Below are 20,036 nucleotides of genomic sequence, written 5' to 3'. Positions count from 1 at the left end.
TGAGTATTGAGCCGCCTCTCTGGTAGGACTTCTTGTGTTGTAGCTTAGGACAGATCTTCACGTATTGTGAATAGAATTATACACAAATACTCAGGAAAAAGATGCAAACTCAGAAGACTAAAGGCTGCAGTCTGTTACTTGTCGGCTGTATTTCAACCTTATTTACGTCACCTGAATGCAGGCTGGTTTGGTTGAAAAGAAAGTGTGAGGATTTAGGGGCATGTCCTTACGATCTGGGTTCACTGTCTTGGTTGTACATCTTCAACACACTGGCAGTATTAGTTTGTCCAAGGATGATTCGATTGCAAGGCAAAAGAATCATATATTTTGGGCCAGTGGTGTGGTGTAGCTGGTAAAGGCACTGCCTGCAGTGCCAGCATCCCATATGGGTGCTGGTTAGAGTCCCAACTGCTCCACTTCTTTTTTTAAGATTTGTTTTATTTATTTGAAAGACAGTTACAGAGAAAGGTAGAGAGAGAGGGGTTTTCCATCCATTGGTTCACTCCCCAAATGCTGCAATGGCCGGAGTTGAGCCAATCCAAAGCCGGGAGCCAGGAGCCAGGAGCTTCTTCTGGATCTCCCACATGGGTGCAGGGGCCCAAGGGCTTGGGCCATTCTCTGCTGCTTCTCCCAGGCACATCAGCAGGGAGCTGGATCAGAAGTGGAGCAGCCAAGACTCGAACCAGTGCCCACATGGGTCGCCGGGGCTTTAAACTGCTGTGCCACATCAACGGCCCTGCCTCCCTGTAACTCTGCTTTTCAAATAAATAAATCTTTTTTATTTTTTTAAAGATTTATTTATTTATTTGAAAGGCAGAGTTACACAGAGAGAGGAGAGGCAGAGAGAGAGAGGTCTTCCATCCGATGGTTTGTTCACTTCCCAATTGGCCGCAACTGCCAGAGCTGCGCCGATCTGAAGTCAGGAGCTAGAAGCTTCTTCCAGGTCTCCCACGTGGGTGCTGGGGCCCAAGGACTTCTACTGCTTTCCCAGGCCATAGCAGAGAGCTGGATCAGAGTGGAGCAGCCTGGTCTCGAACCCGTGCCCATATGGGATGCCAGCGCTTCAGGCCAGGGTGTTAACCCACTGTGCCACAGTGCCGGCCCCTAAATAAATCTTTTTTAAAAATTAAATGAACAATTATACATTCTAGCTCTGTTCCCAGTGAAATGCGAATCTGAAACCTTGCCATGACTTTCCCTTTGACTTTTGCCGTGACATTTTGTGAGCTAGGTACATGGTTACCCTGGCAATGATGGAGAAACACTAAAACTTGACAGTCTTTCTGGATTTTGTGATAACTGTGATCACATTGTTCTTTCTGTATTTGTCATTAGAATATCATTTTACTATTTCAAACAGAATTTTCAAATTATAGTTTCTGGACATTAGATTTTCCCATTAGAGAGGATACCCTGTTCCCATTAGGAGATTATCCAGTCACAATCTGGGCTGAGTTCCCGCAGGAAGCGGATTCTGAATGGCTCGAGGAGATGCCGGGAGGCCTGCATCAGAGGCGGGGCCCTCACAGACACCAGTGTTGCCCTGTTCCTAAGATTCTGCCTCAGTTGTTTCTTGTTGATCTAATCCTGTCGTTTCCTGACTGCATTAACCACTGGTGTATCAGAAGGTGTCCAGATGGCTGAGAGTGAGAAGTTCTTCTACTTTGATCACGTATCTGGAGCAGTATTTGATCTTCTACCGGGAGTAATTTTTCACTGGAAATCACCTTAGCACTTACACAGTTTTTAAAAATATCACAATTTAAGGAAAGGCTGTTCTAATTATTGACTTCGCTATATGCAGTAATTGGATCTGATAAGCACGTTTAGAACATACACTGAACAACTGAAAAATACAGTCTACTCCCAGGTGTTGGTCTGTGGGAAGGAAAGCAGGGTAAGGGGGTGTCGTGTGACTGCAATCGGTGCTAGACAAGCCTGTCAGGCAAGGCTTTTCTCAAGAGGTAACATCTTGGCAGAGATCTAGAGGAAATGAAGCCTGAGGAGATGCGGAGATGGATGTTCTAAGCTGTGTGGAACTTGTCACATGAAATTTATTCCAGTAAACAATTTTTAAAGTGTATTTAAGAGACATGAATTTAATAAAAATTTTCCATGATTCATATATTTAGTAAAAAGCCAAAGGCCAAAGTTATATTTTTTGAGTAATTTTATCTTTAATTTTATTTTATCTAATAGGGGCCAGAGTTACTCAGCAAATACATTGGAGCAAGTGAACAAGCTGTTCGGGATGTTTTTATTAGGTTGGTTTCCTATGAAATTTTTTTTAAAGTAACTGATTCCCTTATTTATTGTCAGTGCTTTTCGATCTTAGTTTTCAAAGAGCTGAAACCTATGATTTATGTTAATTATTAATAAACTAGAGGACAATAATTCTGTTTCACCAAATACTAAAACTAGACAAAATTTTAGGAATTAAACTTTGGGTACTATGTTTTTATATTTACAATAGAACTATTGCTGGAAGTATAATCATAAGTGATTATTCAAAGATACATTAAGGAAGTAATTATCACCAATTTCTTAATTATCTTATAAATTCTATGGCCAATTTAAGAGTGTTAAGTATTACAGATAAAATGCATATGAATACAGAAAGTATTTCAGGACAAAATGATTTTACAAAGGTGATGAAATTATGGGTTTTTTGATTAAAAGGTTACTTTATTGCATGCTTCTAAAAAGTTTTATTATGAAGCATGCAATTAATAGCATATATATAATTTAAAGAATACTAAAATGGGTCGGCACCGTGGCTCAATAGGTTAATCCTCCACCTGCGGTGCCAGCACACCTGGTTCTAGTCCCAGTCGGGGCGCCAGATTCTGTCCCGGTTGCCCCTCTTCCAGGCCAGCTCTCTGCTGTGGCCTGGGAGTGCAGTGGAGGATGGCCCAAGTGCTTGGGCCCTGCACCCCATGGGAGACCAGGAGAAACACCTGGCTTCTGCCTTTGGATCAGTGCGGTGCGCTGGCCGTGGTGGCCATTGGGGGGTGAACCAACGGCAAAAAGAAGATCTTTCTCTCTGTCTCTCTCTGTCTCTCTGTCCACTCTGCCTGTCAAAAAAAAAAAAAGTAAAATGAACATTTATGTATCTACTACCCAATCTAAGAAATATAACATTACCAGTTTTTAAAAACATTTTTAGAAATAGACAATCCCAACATATTGATGAAAGGGTCATTTTACCAAGAAGATACAATTCTAAAATTTTATCTAATATTGTAGCTTCAAATATTTAAAGCAAAAATTATCAGAACTACAAGTCAGAGTTAACTCCACCATCATGGTAGGCTTTAACACAGTTCTCAGTAATTAGATTGAAGCCAAAAAAAGAAAAAGTAAAGGCTTAGAAGATTTGTGCAACTTAATCAACAAGACTGATTTGATAAGCATGTTTAGAACATAAACTGAACTGGGAAATACGCATTTTTTTCAAATATGTTTTTTGAAAATTTGCTACATGTGAGACCATATTATTAGCACTGCAATATCTTTCAACGAAACAGCATCATACAGACTCTGAAAATAGAGAAGTTTCCTATACATTAATTATTTTTTTATTAACCTCTTCTGATTAACTCAGGGGTGAGCCTTTGGCCTAACAGTGAGGATGCCAGTTTAGAGGGCTTGGGTTTGAGTCCTGGCTCTGGCTCCCCATTCCACCTGCTTGCTAATGACCCTGGGAGGCAGTGGTGATGGCTTAAGTACTAGAGTCCCTTCCCACCATGTGGGAGATGGGGATTGAGTTTCTGACTCCTGGCTTCAGCCTGGCCCAGCCCTGGCTTTTCCAGGCATCTGGGGATTGAATCATGAGATGGCAGTGTTCTTTCTTTGCCTCTTCTACTACTACTACTTACTATTATTATTATTACTACTACTACTACTATTCATATTACCTATAGCTAAGGAAGAGATTTTATGGGAAATACTCAGCACCAAATGATAATAGAAATTTATCTATGAAAATTATGAGATGTTGAAAGACTTCAAGGAAAAAAATCTTTTAAAAATCACTTATGTATCATAAAATTAGGAAATTTCAAAAAACATGAAAAAGGAAATAATGAACAAAATTTAGTGAAACAAAACAATTTAATAGAGAAATTCACAAAGCCAAACTTTTTTAAAAAAGATTTATTCTATTTGAAAGGCTGAGTTAGAGAGAGGCAGAAGGAGAGAGAGAGGTCTCCCTCTGCTGGTTCACTCCCCAGGTGACCCCATGACCAGGGCTAGGCCAGGCTGAAGCCAGACACCAGGAGCTTCTTCCGGGTCTCCCACGTCAGCATAGGAGCCCAAGGACTTGGGGGCCATCTTCCACTGCTTTCCCAGGCACATCAGCAGGCAGCTGGATTGAAGTGAAGCAGCCAAGACTCAAACCAGTGCCCATATGGGATGCTGGCATTGCAGGCGGCAGGGTGACCCGTTACACCACAACACCTGTCCCCCAAACATTACTTTAGAAAGCCTAGTATAGTAGATAGCTCACTAGCGTGTTGGATCAAGAAGCAAGCAAACAGGAATAAATGACATTAGGGATATAAAGAGAAACATGACTAAAGGTGTACCAGAAATGTAAACAGTAATAAGGGAGTATTGAGGAAAAATTTGTTGGTACATTTGAAAATGTAGGTGACACAGACAAAAATAATTGACCAAACTTGAGCAAAGAACAAAATCTGAATAGTCCTATAACTATGAGAACACATTAGTCGCTAATGTAAAAATCTTTACCCAAATCAGACATCAGACTCAGTTAACGGTTCTGCCAGTCACGAGACAGTCAATCCCCATCTTGATGTGACCCCCGTGTCTTTACTACTGCATGGTTTAGGGGCCGGCACCGTGGCGCAGTGGGGTAAAGCCCCAGCCTGCAGTGCCGGCATCCCGTATGGATGCTGGTTTGAGTCCTGGCTACCCCTCTTCCAATCCAGCTCTCTGCTGTGGCCTGGGAAAGCGGTAGAAGATGGCCCAAATGCTTGGGCCCCTGCACCTGTGTGGGAGACCCAGAAGAATGTCCTGGCTCCTGGCTTCGGATCAGCTCAGCTCTGGCCGTTGCAGCCAATTGGGGAGTGAACCAGTGGAATGGAAGATCCCCCTCTCTCTCTCTGGCTCTACCTATCTCTGTAACTCTTGCAAATAAATAAATCTTTAAAAAAAAGTACTACATGGTTTAAACACGGAAGCCCTATTCACATATGAACGTGGTTTCTTTTTCCCAGGGCACAAGCTGCAAAGCCCTGCATTGTTTTCTTTGATGAGTTTGAATCCATCGCTCCTCGAAGAGGTCATGACAACACAGGAGTTACAGACCGGGTGGTTAACCAGTTGCTGACTCAGTTGGATGGAGTAGAAGGCTTACAAGGTAAACGCTGTAAATGCAGATCTAGGATGTTGGTACACAAGTTTCAGGTTTTAGTTAAAAAATAGTAACTGTGGTCTTTCTCCAGGTGTTTACGTATTGGCTGCTACCAGCCGCCCTGACCTGATTGACCCTGCTCTGCTGCGGCCTGGCCGCCTGGACAAATGTGTGTACTGTCCTCCTCCAGACCAGGTGACAGGTTCATTTTCAGAGTGATAGTGATAAATAACAGCTGCGCAAATGAGAGTCCAAGGTGTAAAATAGATGCAGATGTCCTGTGTCGGTGTTTAAACGATTTCCCATTTCCTTCCTGAATATGTGGCACACATCCCAAATATACAAAGTAAGCACTGTCTGAATCGAAAGTTGAGACGAAGTAACTAAGAACTAAGAACGCTCCTTCTACTAGAGAAAATGTGCCAAGTAAGACAGCACATTGTTAAAACCTTCTTCGAAATCTAAGTTATGAAAAATCGGTAAAATACAGTTTGATCAGCGTTACTTATTTGTTAAATCAGCTCTCTGCCTCCTCAGGCATCCCGCCTTGAGATTCTAGAGGTTCTCAGTGACTCGCTGCCTCTGGCAGACGACGTGGACCTGCAGCACGTGGCTTCAGTGACCGACTCCTTCACTGGGGCCGATCTGAAAGCGCTGCTGTACACCGCCCAGCTGGAGGCCCTGCACGGCCGGCTGCTGTCCAGCGGACTCCAGGTACGGGGAGACGGGACTGCAGGGAGCACTTTGTGAGGGGAGAAGCAGCTCAGTGTCGGAACGTAAACCCCTGGCAGTCACAGCTTTGGTAAATGGTGAAGAAATTGACCCTTCTTGTGTGTTCCACAGCTGGAATGTGAATTTTGAATTTTGCAGATAGCTTGTAATTATCAAGAGAGTGGTGTCTTCCTCATTACCTTAATATTGACAAACATATGCTGGTATCTGAAAAGCTATTTAAATTAGCATATTATGAATAGATAATATAAAGATGGAATTTTTTAGTTTGTCTTGTACATTAGTTCTTCAAAATCAGAACAGTTTTTTTTTTTTTTTTTTTTTTTTTTTTACAGGCAGAGTGGATAGTGAGAGAGAGAAAGGTCTTCCTTTGTCGTTGGTTCACCCTCCAATGGCCGCTGCGGCCGGCGCATCGCGCTGATCCGAAGCCAGGAGCCAGGTGCTTCTCCTGGTCTCCCATGCGGGTGCAGGGCCCAAGCACTTGGGCCATCCTCCACTGCCTTCCCGGGCCACAGCAGAGAGCTGGTCTGGAAGAGGGGCAACCGGGATAGAATCCGGCTCCCCAACTGGGTCTAGAACCTGGTGTGCCGGCGCCGCAAGGCGGAGGAGGATTAGCCTGTTAAGCCACGGCGCCGGCCCTTTAATTGGTTATTTTTTTAAAGTTCAAGTTATTCCAGTCTGGCGGGTAGGAGCCCCTTTGGGATGGCCGCTGTGTCCCTGTGTGTCCCTGTCATCTACAAGGTGTTCTGGGTTGTCTATCCCAGCCCGGGAATCGGCCTCCTTTCTAAGGATGGTATCTTGAGCCCAGCTATTACAATATTTGAACTCAGCCGTGTATTTTCTAGGAAGTTTTTCTATATATTCCTCCTCCCTCACAATTTTTGGGATTTTTGCAGAGCATCAAGTTTCTCTTATATTCTCATGTTTTTGCTACTTATTTGGTAAAAAAAAAAAAAACAAATTTTTTTCCCTTTCACTATTAAAAGATATGTATGTGTAAAGTACTGTGTAATCAGAACACTCTACAACATTGTTGGGTCATCTTTTTGGAGCAGAAAATATGAATGCAAAGGCAGCGGCACGACAGTAACACCCAGGGGCCAGCACTGTGGCACAGTGTATGAAGCCGCTGTTTGCAACGCTAGCATCCCATGCAGGAGCGCTGGTTTGACACCTGGCTACTCTGCTGCTGATCCAGCTCCCCACTGCTGCACCTGGGAAGGCAGTAGAGGATGGATCAAGTAGTTGGGCCTCTGACCATCCATGCAGGAGACCCAGATGGTGTTTCAGCTCTCGGCTCCACTGGCCCAGTCCTGGCTATTGCGGCCTTTAGGGAGTGAACCAAAAGATGGAGGAACTCTCCGTCTCTGTAGCTCTGCCTTTGAAATAAGTCTTTTTTAAAGTCAAAATTTTACCATGTGCCTCAGAACCATTTGAGAATTCTCAGTCTCCAGTGTTTTGGAAACTGCCTGGGATGTCCTTGTTTTCCATCATTGTGTTCAGTTGGAACGCTGTGTTCCTCCGTTCTGAGCTGTGCTCCTCTCTGCTACCTCAGGATGGGAGCTCGAGCTCGGACAGCGACCTGAGCCTGTCCTCCATGGTCTTTCTGAACCACAGCAGTGGCTCTGATGACTCCGCTGCAGACGGCGAGTGCGGCTTGGATCAGTCCCTCGTTTCTCTCGAGACGCCGGAGATCCTGGCAGAGGACTTGAGATTCAATATGTACCGGCTCTACTTTGGAAGCTCCTATGAGTCAGAACTGGGAAACGGAACCTCATCTGATCTGGTATCTCTGGCGGCCGTTGTCTTAGGTTGTGGGCTAGAAAGCTTTTTGTTGCTGTAAATGGACAGTGACTTACGTCCTGTCCAGCCCCACGTGTTCTTCCTGCGAAACTGTCTTGTTTTTCTTACACTATTAATTTTCATTCCTTGTTAATTTTAAGTCAGGGCTGGGAGCAAGAAGGGGTCAAAGTCATGAATGGTGGTGGATTTTTTTTTTTTCTTAAAGATTTATTTATTTGAAGGGCAGAGTTAGAGTGAGATCTTCCATCTGCTAGTTCACTTCCTAAATGGCCACAATGGCTAGAACTGTGCTGATCCAGAGCCAGGAGCTTCTTCCGGGTCTCCCATGTGGGTGCAGGAGCTCAAGTACTTGGGCCACCCGCTGCTGCTTTCCCAGGTGCATCACCAGGGAGCTGAACTCAGACTAGAACTGGTGCCCACATGGGATGCTGGTGCTGCCGACGGCTTTGCCCACTATCCCATGGCTCCGGCCTGTTGGTTTCTTCAGGTTTAACTATCCGTATTGGTGGTTTTTAGATGTCTTTAGCAGCAGATTCATTGTAAAGTAAACTTCTATTCTCTTAGCACAGAACAGTTGGTGATAATGAGAAATTTGAAATATTAGTGTCTGAAATTCCTAACTACAAAATGTTACTATGTATGATACCTTTTCTGGGAAGTATAGGTACAGAGGAAGGTAGTAATAATGTAACAGCAAGGAAAATGTTTAGATTCATTGTGGGTGCTATCACTTTCTACTTAATTAATGTTCAGTTTATATTCCCCCCAAATTAATAGTGGTTCATGGTTACTTCATTAGTACATAGAACGTTTTTATTTATATTTGGGTGCATTTTTCTTGGGTTTTGTACATTTGCTTTATAATTCAGATTTTTAAAAAATATGTGAAGGAGTCACAGAGAAAGGGGAAAAGACAGAGGGAGTAAGAGAGAGCTTCCTGGGGCCAGCGCTGTGGCGTAGTGGGTAAAGTCGCTGCCTGCAGTGCCGGCATCCCATGTGGGTGCTGGTTCGAGTCCTGGTGGCTCCACTTCAATCCGGCTCTCTGCTATGGCCTGGGAAACAGTAGAGGATCCTTGGGCCCTTGCACCCACATGGGAGACCTGGAGGAAGCTCCAGGTTCCTGGCTTCAGATCGGCACAGCTCCAGCCATTCATTGCAGCCATCTGGGGACGAACAGAGAATGGAAGATCTCTCTCTCTCTGCCTCTCTAGAAAATAAATATTAACAAAGATCTTCCTTCCGCTGGTTCACTCCCCAAACGCTCACAACAGCCGAGGCTCAGTTGGGCAGGAGCTAGAACTTCTTCCCTTGTGGGTGCAGGGCCCCGAGGACTCTGCTGCATCCCTTAGGCACATTAGCAGGGAGCTGGATTGTAAGTGGAGCAGCCAGGACTTGAACTGGTGCCCAAATGTAGTGTGTACCCACTACATCACAATGCTGGCCTCTTAATTCAGATTTCTTTAAATATACGAGTGACTCATTTATTCCCAAGAAAAGTTTTAATTCCCATCTGTATTCTGTTTTCTATTAATTTTATCTGGAAATGTTCTAGAACATCCATGTAGCCCTGTTTGTTGGAAACTGGATCCTTCCTTGAGCAGTAGTTTGTAGGGCCTGAGTAGCAAAGCACAAACAAGAACCCGCCCAGTGTTACAACAGCTCTCACTCCAGGTGGTTCCATAGCAGTTGGCAGAGAAGCTGGAGAGATAGGGAGCAGCTTTTAAACTTGCTTACTTTTATAAATGTAAAAGTATCTGTGTTGAGGCTTTGTTGGTAACTGCGATTTCTCTGTCTCTTCTCACCCTGTCCCCTCCTCCTGCCCGGGCCGTAACTGACTGCAGAGCTCACAGTGTCTTTCTGCGCCGAGCTCCATGACGCAGGATCTGCCGGGGGTTCCTGGGAAGGAGCAGCCGACCTCACAGCCTCCGGTGCTCAGGACGGCCTCCCAGGAGGGCTCCCAGGAGCTGACACAGGAACAGAGGGAGCAGCTGAGGGTGGAGATCGGCGTGATCAAAGGCAGATACCAGAGCCACAGTGGGGTACTGCTTTCCCCATCCTTGTAAAAAACAACATACACATATCTGATTATAAATGCCTTTGTTTATAAGCACACAGTTGGAGCACGGACTCACGCTTGTGTGCTTCCACATTTTTCCGTATCTGTAAGGGAATACACAGTCTCTGAGAAACCTGACAAAAGGAAATCACACTGGCTTGGCGTTAATTTTTTGTCGTTTTCTTTTTATACTTAAGGAGGATGAATCCCTTCACCAACCAGGACCAGTCAGAACCAGTCTGGCCATTAGCCAGTCGCACTTAATGGCCGCACTGGGTCACACGAGACCGTCCATTAGTGAGGAAGACTGGAAGACTTTTACTGAGCTGTAAGTACCAGACTCTTACAGGTGATGTAGTTACCTAAACTGTGAAACTTCTTGTTGAAAAAAAATATTATTTTGGGCTGGCACCATGGCTTACTTGGTTAATCCTCTGCCTGCGGTGCCGGCATCCCATATGGGCGCTGGGTTCTAGTCCTGGTTGCCCCTCTTCCAGTCCAGCTCTCTGCTGTGGCCCGGGAGTGCAGTGGAGGATGGCCCAAGTCCTTGGGCCCTGCACCCACATGGGAGACCAGGAGAAGCTCCTGGCTCCTGGCTTCGGATCAGCACGGTGCGCCGGCCGCAGCAGCCATTTTGGGGGGTGAACCAACAGTAGGAAGACCTTTCTGTCTCTCTCTCTCACTAACTGTCAAAAATAAAAAATAAAAAATATTATTTAAAAGCCTACTCAAATTTGTATAGTAGCGATGTAAAACTGAATGAAATGTCAAAACTGAGTTTTCATTAATTCATTTGATATTTGAATTATAATTTTAAAGAATTATTTGAAAGAGTTAGAGAGGGAGTAGCAAGGCAGATCTTCCATCTGCTGGTTCACTCCCCAGATGGCCACAGCGACCAGAGCTGGGCCAGGCTGAAGCCAGGAGCTACATCTGGGTCTCTCACATGAGTGGCAGTAGCCCAAGCACATGGGCCAGCTTCTGCTGCTTTCCCAGGCCATAGCAAGAAGCTGGATTGGAACTGAAGCAGCTGTGACTCCAACTGGCACCCACATGGGATGTTAGCGTTGCTGGTGGCGGCTTGACCCACTGTGCCGCACTGCCGGCCCCTGGGTAATCTTCTTAAAGGTTTATTTTATTTACTTGAAAGGCAGAGTGAAAGAGAGAAAAAAAGAAATCTTCCATTTGCTGGTTCACTCCACCAGATGGCTGCAACAGCCAGGCCTGGGCCAGCCCAACGCTAGGAGCCTGAACTCCATCCAGGTTTCTCACATGGGTAACAGGGGCCCAAGCACTTAGAATCAGTAAGGAGCTGAATCATAAGCAGAGCAGCCAGGCCTCAACCCAGTGCCCATATGGGTGCCTGCACTACAGGCAGGAGTTAACTCACTGCACCACAACGCAGACCCATTTATAGCACAATGAACTAATTTTAGTAACCTGAAGACATTATGAAAATGAACAGCTCAAAAATAGTCAAATATTTTGCCTATAATGTTCATAATGAAAAGATTTATGTGCTTTCCTATCAAAATCATTTATATTTTATTATTATCAAACACACTTAAATACATTCAAATGGGGCTAGCGCTGTGGCGTAGCAGGTAAAGCCAATGCCGGTGGTGCCAGCATCCCATATGGGCACTGGTCTGAGTCCTGGCTGCTCCACTTCTGACGCAGCCTGGGAAAGTGGCAGACACCCACGCGGGAGACCCAGAAGCTCCTGGCTCTGGTCTGGCCCAGCTGGCCATTGCGGCTTGGAGAATGAACCAGCCGTTGGAAGATCTCTAACTCTGCCTTTCAAATAAATAATTTTTAAAAAATTAACTCAAATTTATTCATTTGTGGCCCATGTTTAGTGTACATTTGGACTTACAGAATCCTTGTAATTGACCCTGAGACCCAAAGACTGGAAGCTACTCTAGCTCAGTGATTCCACGTAATTCAGTTCAAGAAGTGTTTACTCCAGGGTTGGGGGCCTGGTCCAGCAGTTGCGTGTCCCACTTGGGAATGCCTGGGTTCAATCCCCAGTCCTAGCTCCTGAGGCCAGCTTTCTGCTAACACAGACCTCGGTGGCTGCAGTGATGGCCCAAGTGCTTGAGTTCCTGCCCCACGGGGGAGACTCAGAAGGTCCTGACTCCTGGCTTTGGCCTGGCCCTGGCTGTTGCAGCCATTTAGGGATGGAAGATCTCTATCCCTCTTCAAATAAGAAAATAAATCCTAAATAACACTGCCCAGCTGCTACATAGCAGACTCCTTTTCATCTATCCATGCATCTCAGACTTTCTCCTTGTATTGTTATGTCCGGTATTTGGACATTTGTCTCCGGGTTTTCACTACTAGAAGCAGAGTGGTAATGAACATTCGTGTAGCTCAATGTTCGTACATGACCTTAGTTATTTCACTGGGTTAGAGGCAGAGTTGTATCACATGATATTTTTTAGGCATTTGAAATTTACTGACAAATTGCTGTAAAACGTGTATTTCAACAGCAATATAGGAGGGTGCCACTTCTACACCCTCACTGAGTACTGTGTTTTTCTCAATGTGGCCAATTTAGAGAAAAATTAAAACTATATATAGCTTACACATTTTTTACATTATTTGATTTATATTTTTTCTAACCTGTCGCTTTTTCTATTGGAGTACAACTGTTTAAAAATAGCATCTTTTTCTTAAATTTTGATTTATTTATTTGAGAGTGAGTGAGCTCCTACCTGCGAGTTCACTCCCTAGATGCCCACAGTGGCTGGGACTGGGCCAAAGCTGGGAGCTGGTAACTCAGTCCAGGTCTCCCACGTGGGACAGGAGCCATGACCCCTGCTCCCCAGGGTCCAGGGAGCTAGAGTCCAAACCCAGATCCTCAGGGAGAGGACATGGGCATTTGGCATGGTGATTCAGAGACTCCTCTGGATGTCCACGTCCCACACCAGGGCACCCGCAGCTCTGCTGCAGATCCCAGCTTCCTGCTAAAGCGCAAGGAGAGGGGGAACAGATGATGGCTCAGGCACTGGAGACTCAGCCACCAGCTGGGAGACCAGGATGAGTTCTGGGCTCCTGGCTTCGGCCTGGCCCACCCTCCTGTTTTAAGCTTTTTGGATGGAAGATCTCTATTTCTGTTTCTCTCTCTGCCTTTCCAATATTGGTAGGCATTCAGTGCGGTGGCTAGCACATCCATTTGGGACTCTGACATCCCATATCTGTGTCCCTGGGTGTGAGTCCTGGCTCTGCTTCTGATCCACCTTCCTACTACTGAGTACCCTGGGAGGCAGCTCTAGTGGATGGGTCCCTGCCATCCACGTGGGTGACCTTGACTAAGGCTGAAACTCCTGGCTGTGGTGTGGCTCAGTCCCAGCTGTTGCAGGCATCTGGGGAGTAAACCAAGGGATGGAATACATCTCTCTGCCTTTCAAATAAAAAACAAGCAATTAGGCCGGCGCCATGGCTCACTAGGCTAATCCTCTGCCTTGCGGCGCCGGCACACCGGGTTCTAGTCCCGGTCGGGGCACCGATCCTGTCCCGGTTGCCCCTCTTCCAGGCCAGCTCTCTGCTGTGGCCAGGGAGTGCAGTGGAGGATGGCCCAAATCCTTGGGCCCTACACCCTATGGGAGACCAGGAGAAGCACCTGGCTCCTGCCATCGGATCAGCGCGGTGCGCCGGACGCAGCGCGCCTACCGCGGCAGCCACTGGAGGGTGAACCAATGGCAAAGGGAAGACCTTTCTCTCTGTCTCTCACTGTCCACTCTGCCTGTCAAAAAAAAAACAAAAACAAAAAAACAAGCAATTAGGCTACATGCCTACCCTGAAATACAACTTTCTGAAAGTTTACCTGAGAACGCTTCCTTTTTTGGTGGTAAGGTATTTCCTCTCCTAATATATAATTGTTTGCAAACAATTATCTTTTGTAATTGTAATATTTACATGCATTAAATATTATCTTCCTTCTTTAAGGTATGAAAACTTTCAAAATCCAAAGAAGAGAAAAAATCAAAGCGGAACTATGTTGTTTCGACCTGGACAGAAAGTAACTTTAGCATAAAATATCCTTGGACTTTTTGGGAGGGAAGTGGCTTGTTCCCTACATTGTTAACAGTTAAAAATGGTGTCTATAGATTTTTTTTAATTTGACAAATGCAGTTATTCTATAAAATCACAAATTGGTAAATGCTATTGATTATGATCAGGAATACACTTGAGATTAATACTGTATTATGCATTTCCTATTGTCCAAATGATAGAAGTAATTTATCTAATTTAAATAAATTGTTTTGAACTCACGGCTGCACGTTTGGCACCTTTCTTTCTAGCACTTGACAGAGTTTATGCTTAGCAACTAAACAAAACATCCTATGACCTACTAATCCAATTATTTGTTCTTCTGTCAGAAAATGTGAGGTTTACACGAAATTCAAATAGGGGCCAGCCCTGTGGCACAGCGGGTCAAGCCGCCACCTGCAGTGCTGGCATCCCATATGGGCGCCGGTTCTAATCCCAGCTGCTCCACTTCCGATCCAGCTCTCTGCTGTGGCCTGGGAAAGCAGTGGAAGATGGCCCAAGTCTTTGGGCCCCTGCACCAGCGTAAGGAGACCTTGAAGAAGCTCCTGGCTTTGGATTGGCACAGCTCCGGCTGTTGCCATCTGGGGAGTGAACCAGTGGATAGAAGACCTTCCTCTGCCTCTCTGCAACTCTGATTTCAAATAAATTTAATCTAATCTCCTCCCCCAAAAAGTGATCGCATCTGCCTAATACACTGTGACCAGCTCCAAGTGCAGGGTCTCATAGCAGTGCTCATTCCTCTCCTAAAACTAGCACAACTGATGGCAGCTGACTGTGGTGTAGAGTAAGAGCAGAGAAAAAGCCCAAAGTTAGTGAAATGCACAAATACATACGCAAGGGAGGATGTTCAGCCGTGACTCCACATTCCTGTCTCCACACTGCTTCTCAGGATCAGGGACGTGTTCTAGGTGCGGTGGCCTCAAACCTTCATCCCCACGAGCCACTGGTGGTGGTCCTTCCTGGAGGCTACAGAAATATCTCATTAAACGCTGCCAGCCAACATCATAACCTTCCCTTCCCTTCCCAACCACTTAATGACTGCTGTGTCAGCAAAGGCCAGAATCACAGGGAATACAAGGAAAAACCTTTGGGTACAAGAGGTAAAATGGACACGCCATCACCACTGGCACTGTGGGCCCCAGATCCTTGGACTTGGGGCCCCAGTCACTGGCTCACAGCCTATATAAACCTACTGCATCCCAGACCACAGAGCTCTCTCCCAAGCAGCTGAGCCGGTGCCAGTGGTGTGTCTGCTCATTGCAGTGACAGCCCAGTGTCCAGCTCCTCACTGCCAAGTGAGGTTCACCATCAAGCAGTGCCATACAGGACAGGAGTGCACATCCCACACCCGTGAAAGGGGCCGGCCGCAGATGCAGTTCTGGGACAAACCGCTGCCCGCTCTGACAGCACAGAGGTCCTCAGCCTGCCGCAGGCTGGGCCGATCGCCCCTTCGAGGGACCAACACGACTGGTCGCTGCTGCTGCTGACAAGCGGGCTCTCAGGGGATGTGGCTCACCAGCTCAGCCATGGTGATGTGGGGGCCACCCTGGCCACTCTGTGCACAACTCTGGCTAGACAAGGCAGCCGACTGGCATCTAGAGAGGGGATCCTGACCGCCTGGGTACAGAGAGCACCGAGCATTCTCATGGGCCCGTTCCAAGGACTCTGGCGACCCCTCTCGCCCTAGGCCTCGGGACGGCGAAGCGCCCTGAACTCTCCCGTACTCTGGTGAAGTCTGTCGTCCGCACTGAGACAGCACAGACTCCTCAAGAAAAGCCCTAACTCAAGGCTTCCGCTGCCTTGGCAGCCTCCTGCACCGTTGTGGGAGCCAGCCCTCCACAGGCAGAACGCCGGCCCGGCCAGGGCGACGCTGGGAACCGAGCCTCTGGAAACTAACGAGAGTGCTACCCAGCCTCCGAGAACCCCTAGAACATGGCAGCGGTGGTGCTGCAGGCCGGTCCCTGGACACGGGCTTCTCTGTTCCCGAGCCTTTGTTTACCAAGAGGAAGAGGCTTTGCCCATGTCTGTCAGTCTTAAGGCCACCAGAGATCCCGCAGGGCAGACCAGCGCCACTGCTGCTTGTACTGTGCACACTGCAGCTGCCTAATTGCTGCTGCCGCAGGCTCCTCCCACCCACTCTAGGGCCAGCCCACTGCTGCCCCAGACCTTCCCACTCGTATTCTAGCCCACTGTATCAGATATGGATACACTCACTGGACATCCATCCCCAGACCCCCCTCTCCCTTCCCTGTCTCTGCAAAGTGAATCTGTATCTGGCCACGCCACAGTACAGGCAGAAGTCCCTGGGTGGGCTTCTCTTCTGGAATGAGGGTACAAGGCCTGGAGACACAGCAACCACCTTGTAAACATGAGGCCGTAAAACCATAGACCACTGATGGCAAAGCCAAAAGACAAGGATCTCCATTTCCTGGTGATGCCACTGAGCGGACATCCCAGCCCTGATGTCCTCCTCGGAGACGTGCTCATGCCCTAGACAGATCATGCCCCGTGCTCACTGCTTGCAGAAGGGCTATCGATCCCCACCCTGGGTGACGCCCTGCTGATCCCCCTCAAAGCCCCCAGAAGACTCAGGGAAGGTCCCCAGCAGCGAGCTCTGCCGAGGGAGCCTGGGCCTGGCCAGCACAGCGCGCGCTCAGTGTTACGCAATGGATTCGGATTCGTGCTTTCATTTCAGATACCAAGTGGGGGTCTCGTCATCCTTGGTGTTTCCCTAGTCAGTGTTAACAATGCCCAACGTGAAGTAAAGCCGTTTACTAAGAGCTGGACTTGCACACCAGCCAGTGAGAACACAGAGCCTCACTCTCCGCATGATTCCAGCACATCCAGTCACCTCTGTGCTGAACTGCGAGCTCCACGGGGCCAGCTTCTGACCTGCAGTGCTGTCTGCAGTAGGCCAGAACAGAACCTCACCCTGGGAGTCACCAGCAACAAATACCTGGAGTGCCTTGCTCCTACTTCTCGACCTGAAATGGGGAGCAGCCTCTGAACAAAGAAAAAAAATGGCAGCCACACTAAAATTCCCCAAGGCCAACCACAAAATCAAAACGTAAGTCACCCTGGGAGAGGCATTTACTGTCCCCTAGCGTCTCATACGGGAATGCCTGGGTCTGACTCCTGGTTCCTACTCCAGCTTCCTGCCAGTGCAGATCCTGGGAGTCAGCGGCGACGGCTCAAATAATCAGGTTCAGGTTCATGGTGACCTGGATTGAGCTGCTGGCCCCAGCCCAGCCCCAGTTGTTCTGGGCATTTGGGAGTGAATCAGCAGAGGGCAACCTGTGTCTGTGTGTGCCTCGCAAACAAAGAAATAAGCAAACAGACAAGTACCAACATTCCCTTTCTCGTTCTTAAAATTAAAGCACAGAAGCCTGACAGTTAAGGAATAAGCCGGCACTGGCAGCTGAGCAGGTCTCTCACAATGTGAAGAGATGGTACCCTGGCTTTCATTTACCCAAGAAATAAACTCAATTGGAAATGAGAGAAGATAAACTCAATTTTGATACAGTAAAAAAGTTAGTAACTAGTACCCTTGTGGGGCTGACACTGTGGCACACTGGGTCAAGTCACTGCCCGTGATGCTGGCACCCCGTACCGGAGTGCCAGTCCAAGTCCCAGCTCTTCAGCTCCCTGCTGGCACGCCTGCGAAGGCAGCACATGATGCTCTAACGACTTGGGCCCCTGCAACCACAGGGGAGACCAAGATGGAGTGCCAGCCTCCCGGCTTTGGCCTGGCCCAGTCCTGGCTACTGTGGCCACTTGGGGAGGGACCCAGCGGATGGAAGATCTCTGTCACACTGCCTCCCAAATAAAAAAATATATAAATATTCTTTCAAAGAATAGCAACCTTGGTACCATTTCTCCATCAAAGTATTATTTAAGAATTTTGAACTTCACAAATAAACAATGTCCCCTGTAAGCAGCTGCAAAGAATTCTGGTAAAACAAATCTCATGGGAAAAAAAAATAATGCTTGGGTCACCTCCCTCATGTCTGTGCCTCCAAAACACGCTGCTGGGAACAGCCTGGTCTTTCTGGACAAATGTATGTATTTACACAGGGGTAGAGGGGTCTTCAAAAAGTTCATGGAAAAGTCACGTTATAAAAACTGTGCTTGGATTTTGAATTTTTCTCCAGCAAAATAAAGGTCTTTTAATAGCACTTTCCATGACCATTTGAAGTAACTTCATATACAAGGAAGTTTTAGGAAGTTCATGGAAAAGGAAGCTATCTTTCATTTCCATTTGTCCATGAAGATTTATTTGTTTGAAAGGTAGAGTTAGAGAGAGACAGATCTTTCATCCACTGGTTCACTCCCGAAACAACCTGAACAGATGGGGCCTGGCCAGGCTGAAGCCTGGAGTGTAGAAATCCATCCGAGTCCCTCACGTGGGTAGCAGGTGCACAAGAATGCAGGCCATCTTCTGCCACTTTCCAAGCCCATTAGCAGGAAGCTGGCTCAGAAGTGGAGCAGCTGGGACTTGAACAGGAGCACACACAGGATGCCAATGTCACAAGCAGGGGTTTAACCTGCTGTGTGAGAACACAGGCCCCTGCCCATGTTTCTGAAGCCACCTGCCACGTAGAAGAATGCATCACGCTGCTGCTACCTGCAGTTGACATCAATGGGACAGGTACTATGCAACATTTTGCAACTGGCTTTTTTACTTACAAATATGTTTTCTACGTTCACACATCTTCCTTTTGACGCCTGCCAGGTATCTGAGCCCGCACATTCAATTTATTTAACTGGTTCTCTTGAGAGATTTCAAACTCTGCTGCATTACTGCCCTTGTTCCAAGCCTCTTCACTCTCTGGGTCAGACACCCGGAAGTGGAACTGTTGGGATGAAAGACAGGTCCACTAAACACTGTAGTAAAGCCTGCCACAGTCCCTCCCAAAGGCGGCTGTACCAACACAAACCTCTAACACTGCTCCAACTTCATTTCCCATCAGCCTCACCAACGCCAGACACTGGCAACAGCACATCTGCAAAGCTAAACAGAAACTTTTACTTTTCTGTTTTAAAAATCACTTTTGCATTTTTCAGATTGCTGGTTTGAGCTTGACTTTGCATTTATATTTATTTGTATTTCTGTGAATTTTTAGTGTATACTCTTTGCCCATTTTCCATACAAGGCCCTTGTATAATAAAGATTTGTATTTGGGGGCTGGCGCTGTGGTGTAGTGGGTCAAGCTGCTGCCTGCATTGCCAGCATCCCATATGGGCACAGGTTCGAGTCCTGGATGCTCCACTTTCAATCTAGCTCTCTGCTATGGCCTGGGAAAGCAGTAGAGGATGGCCCAAGTCCTTGGGCCCTGCACCCATTTGAGAGACCTGGAAGAATCTCCTGACTCCAAACTGGCACAGCTTCAGCCATTGCAGCCAACTGGGGAGTGAACCAGCAGATGGAAGACCTCTTTCTCTCTCTCTCTCTCTCTGCCTCTCCTTCTCTGTGTGTAACTCTGCCTTTCAAATAAATAATCTCAAAAAAAGAAAAAAAAAGATTTCCATTTATTTATTTATTTATTTTTGACAGGCAGAGTGGATAGCAAGAGAGAGAGACAGAGAGAAGGGTCTTCCTTTTTGCCGCTGGTTCACCATCCAATGGCCGCTGTGGCTGGTGCATCTCGCTGATCCGAAGGCAGGAGCCAGGTGCTTCTCCTGGTCTCCCAAGCGGGTGCAGGGCCCAAGGACTTGGGCCATCCTCCACTGCCTTCCCGGGCCATAGCAGAGAGCTGGCCTGGAAGAGGGGCAACCGGGATAGAATCCGGCGCCCCGACCGGGACTAGAACCCGGTGTGCTGGCACCGCAAGGCGGAGGATTAGCCTGTTAAGCCACGGCGCCGGCAAATTTTCATTTATTTTCACAACCAAGGGAGCCGAAACAGCTCATCTCAGCCACAGGGCGTGGTGGTTAGGGGAGCCTCTGTGTCAGGATGCTACAGCACTCAGTTGTGGACAGCTATTGCTTTCTCGAAAACATGCAGGTGACGAA

General features: G+C 47.1%; 1 protein-coding gene and 1 long non-coding RNA gene across 2 annotated transcripts in view; one reads left to right on the top strand and one right to left on the bottom strand.

Moving 5' to 3' along the window:
- The window catches only part of PEX1 (peroxisomal biogenesis factor 1), a 45,372-nt gene extending 31,127 nt beyond the window's left edge, over positions 1 to 14,245 (top strand). The window contains exons 17-24 of the mRNA XM_062179285.1: positions 2,200 to 2,264; positions 5,241 to 5,383; positions 5,469 to 5,572; positions 5,915 to 6,091; positions 7,665 to 7,895; positions 9,754 to 9,951; positions 10,166 to 10,296; positions 13,920 to 14,245. Coding sequence (XP_062035269.1) covers positions 2,200 to 2,264; positions 5,241 to 5,383; positions 5,469 to 5,572; positions 5,915 to 6,091; positions 7,665 to 7,895; positions 9,754 to 9,951; positions 10,166 to 10,296; positions 13,920 to 14,007 — 1,137 coding nt within the window. The 3' untranslated portion in view covers positions 14,008 to 14,245. The remainder of the gene's footprint in view (positions 1 to 2,199; positions 2,265 to 5,240; positions 5,384 to 5,468; positions 5,573 to 5,914; positions 6,092 to 7,664; positions 7,896 to 9,753; positions 9,952 to 10,165; positions 10,297 to 13,919) is intronic.
- LOC133749921 (uncharacterized) lies at positions 9,878 to 19,698 on the bottom strand. The gene is made up of 4 exons (XR_009864632.1): positions 18,962 to 19,698; positions 18,711 to 18,877; positions 14,858 to 14,990; positions 9,878 to 9,968 (listed from the first exon to the last, which is right to left on the bottom strand). It is a non-coding gene; the product is annotated as an uncharacterized LOC133749921 (long non-coding RNA).
- Between the last annotated feature and the right edge of the window lie 338 nt (positions 19,699 to 20,036).

Source organism: Lepus europaeus, chromosome 20 (assembly GCF_033115175.1).
Source record: "Lepus europaeus isolate LE1 chromosome 20, mLepTim1.pri, whole genome shotgun sequence".
Lineage (NCBI taxonomy): Eukaryota > Metazoa > Chordata > Mammalia > Lagomorpha > Leporidae > Lepus > Lepus europaeus.
This window is presented reverse-complemented; position numbering and strand designations above follow the sequence as displayed.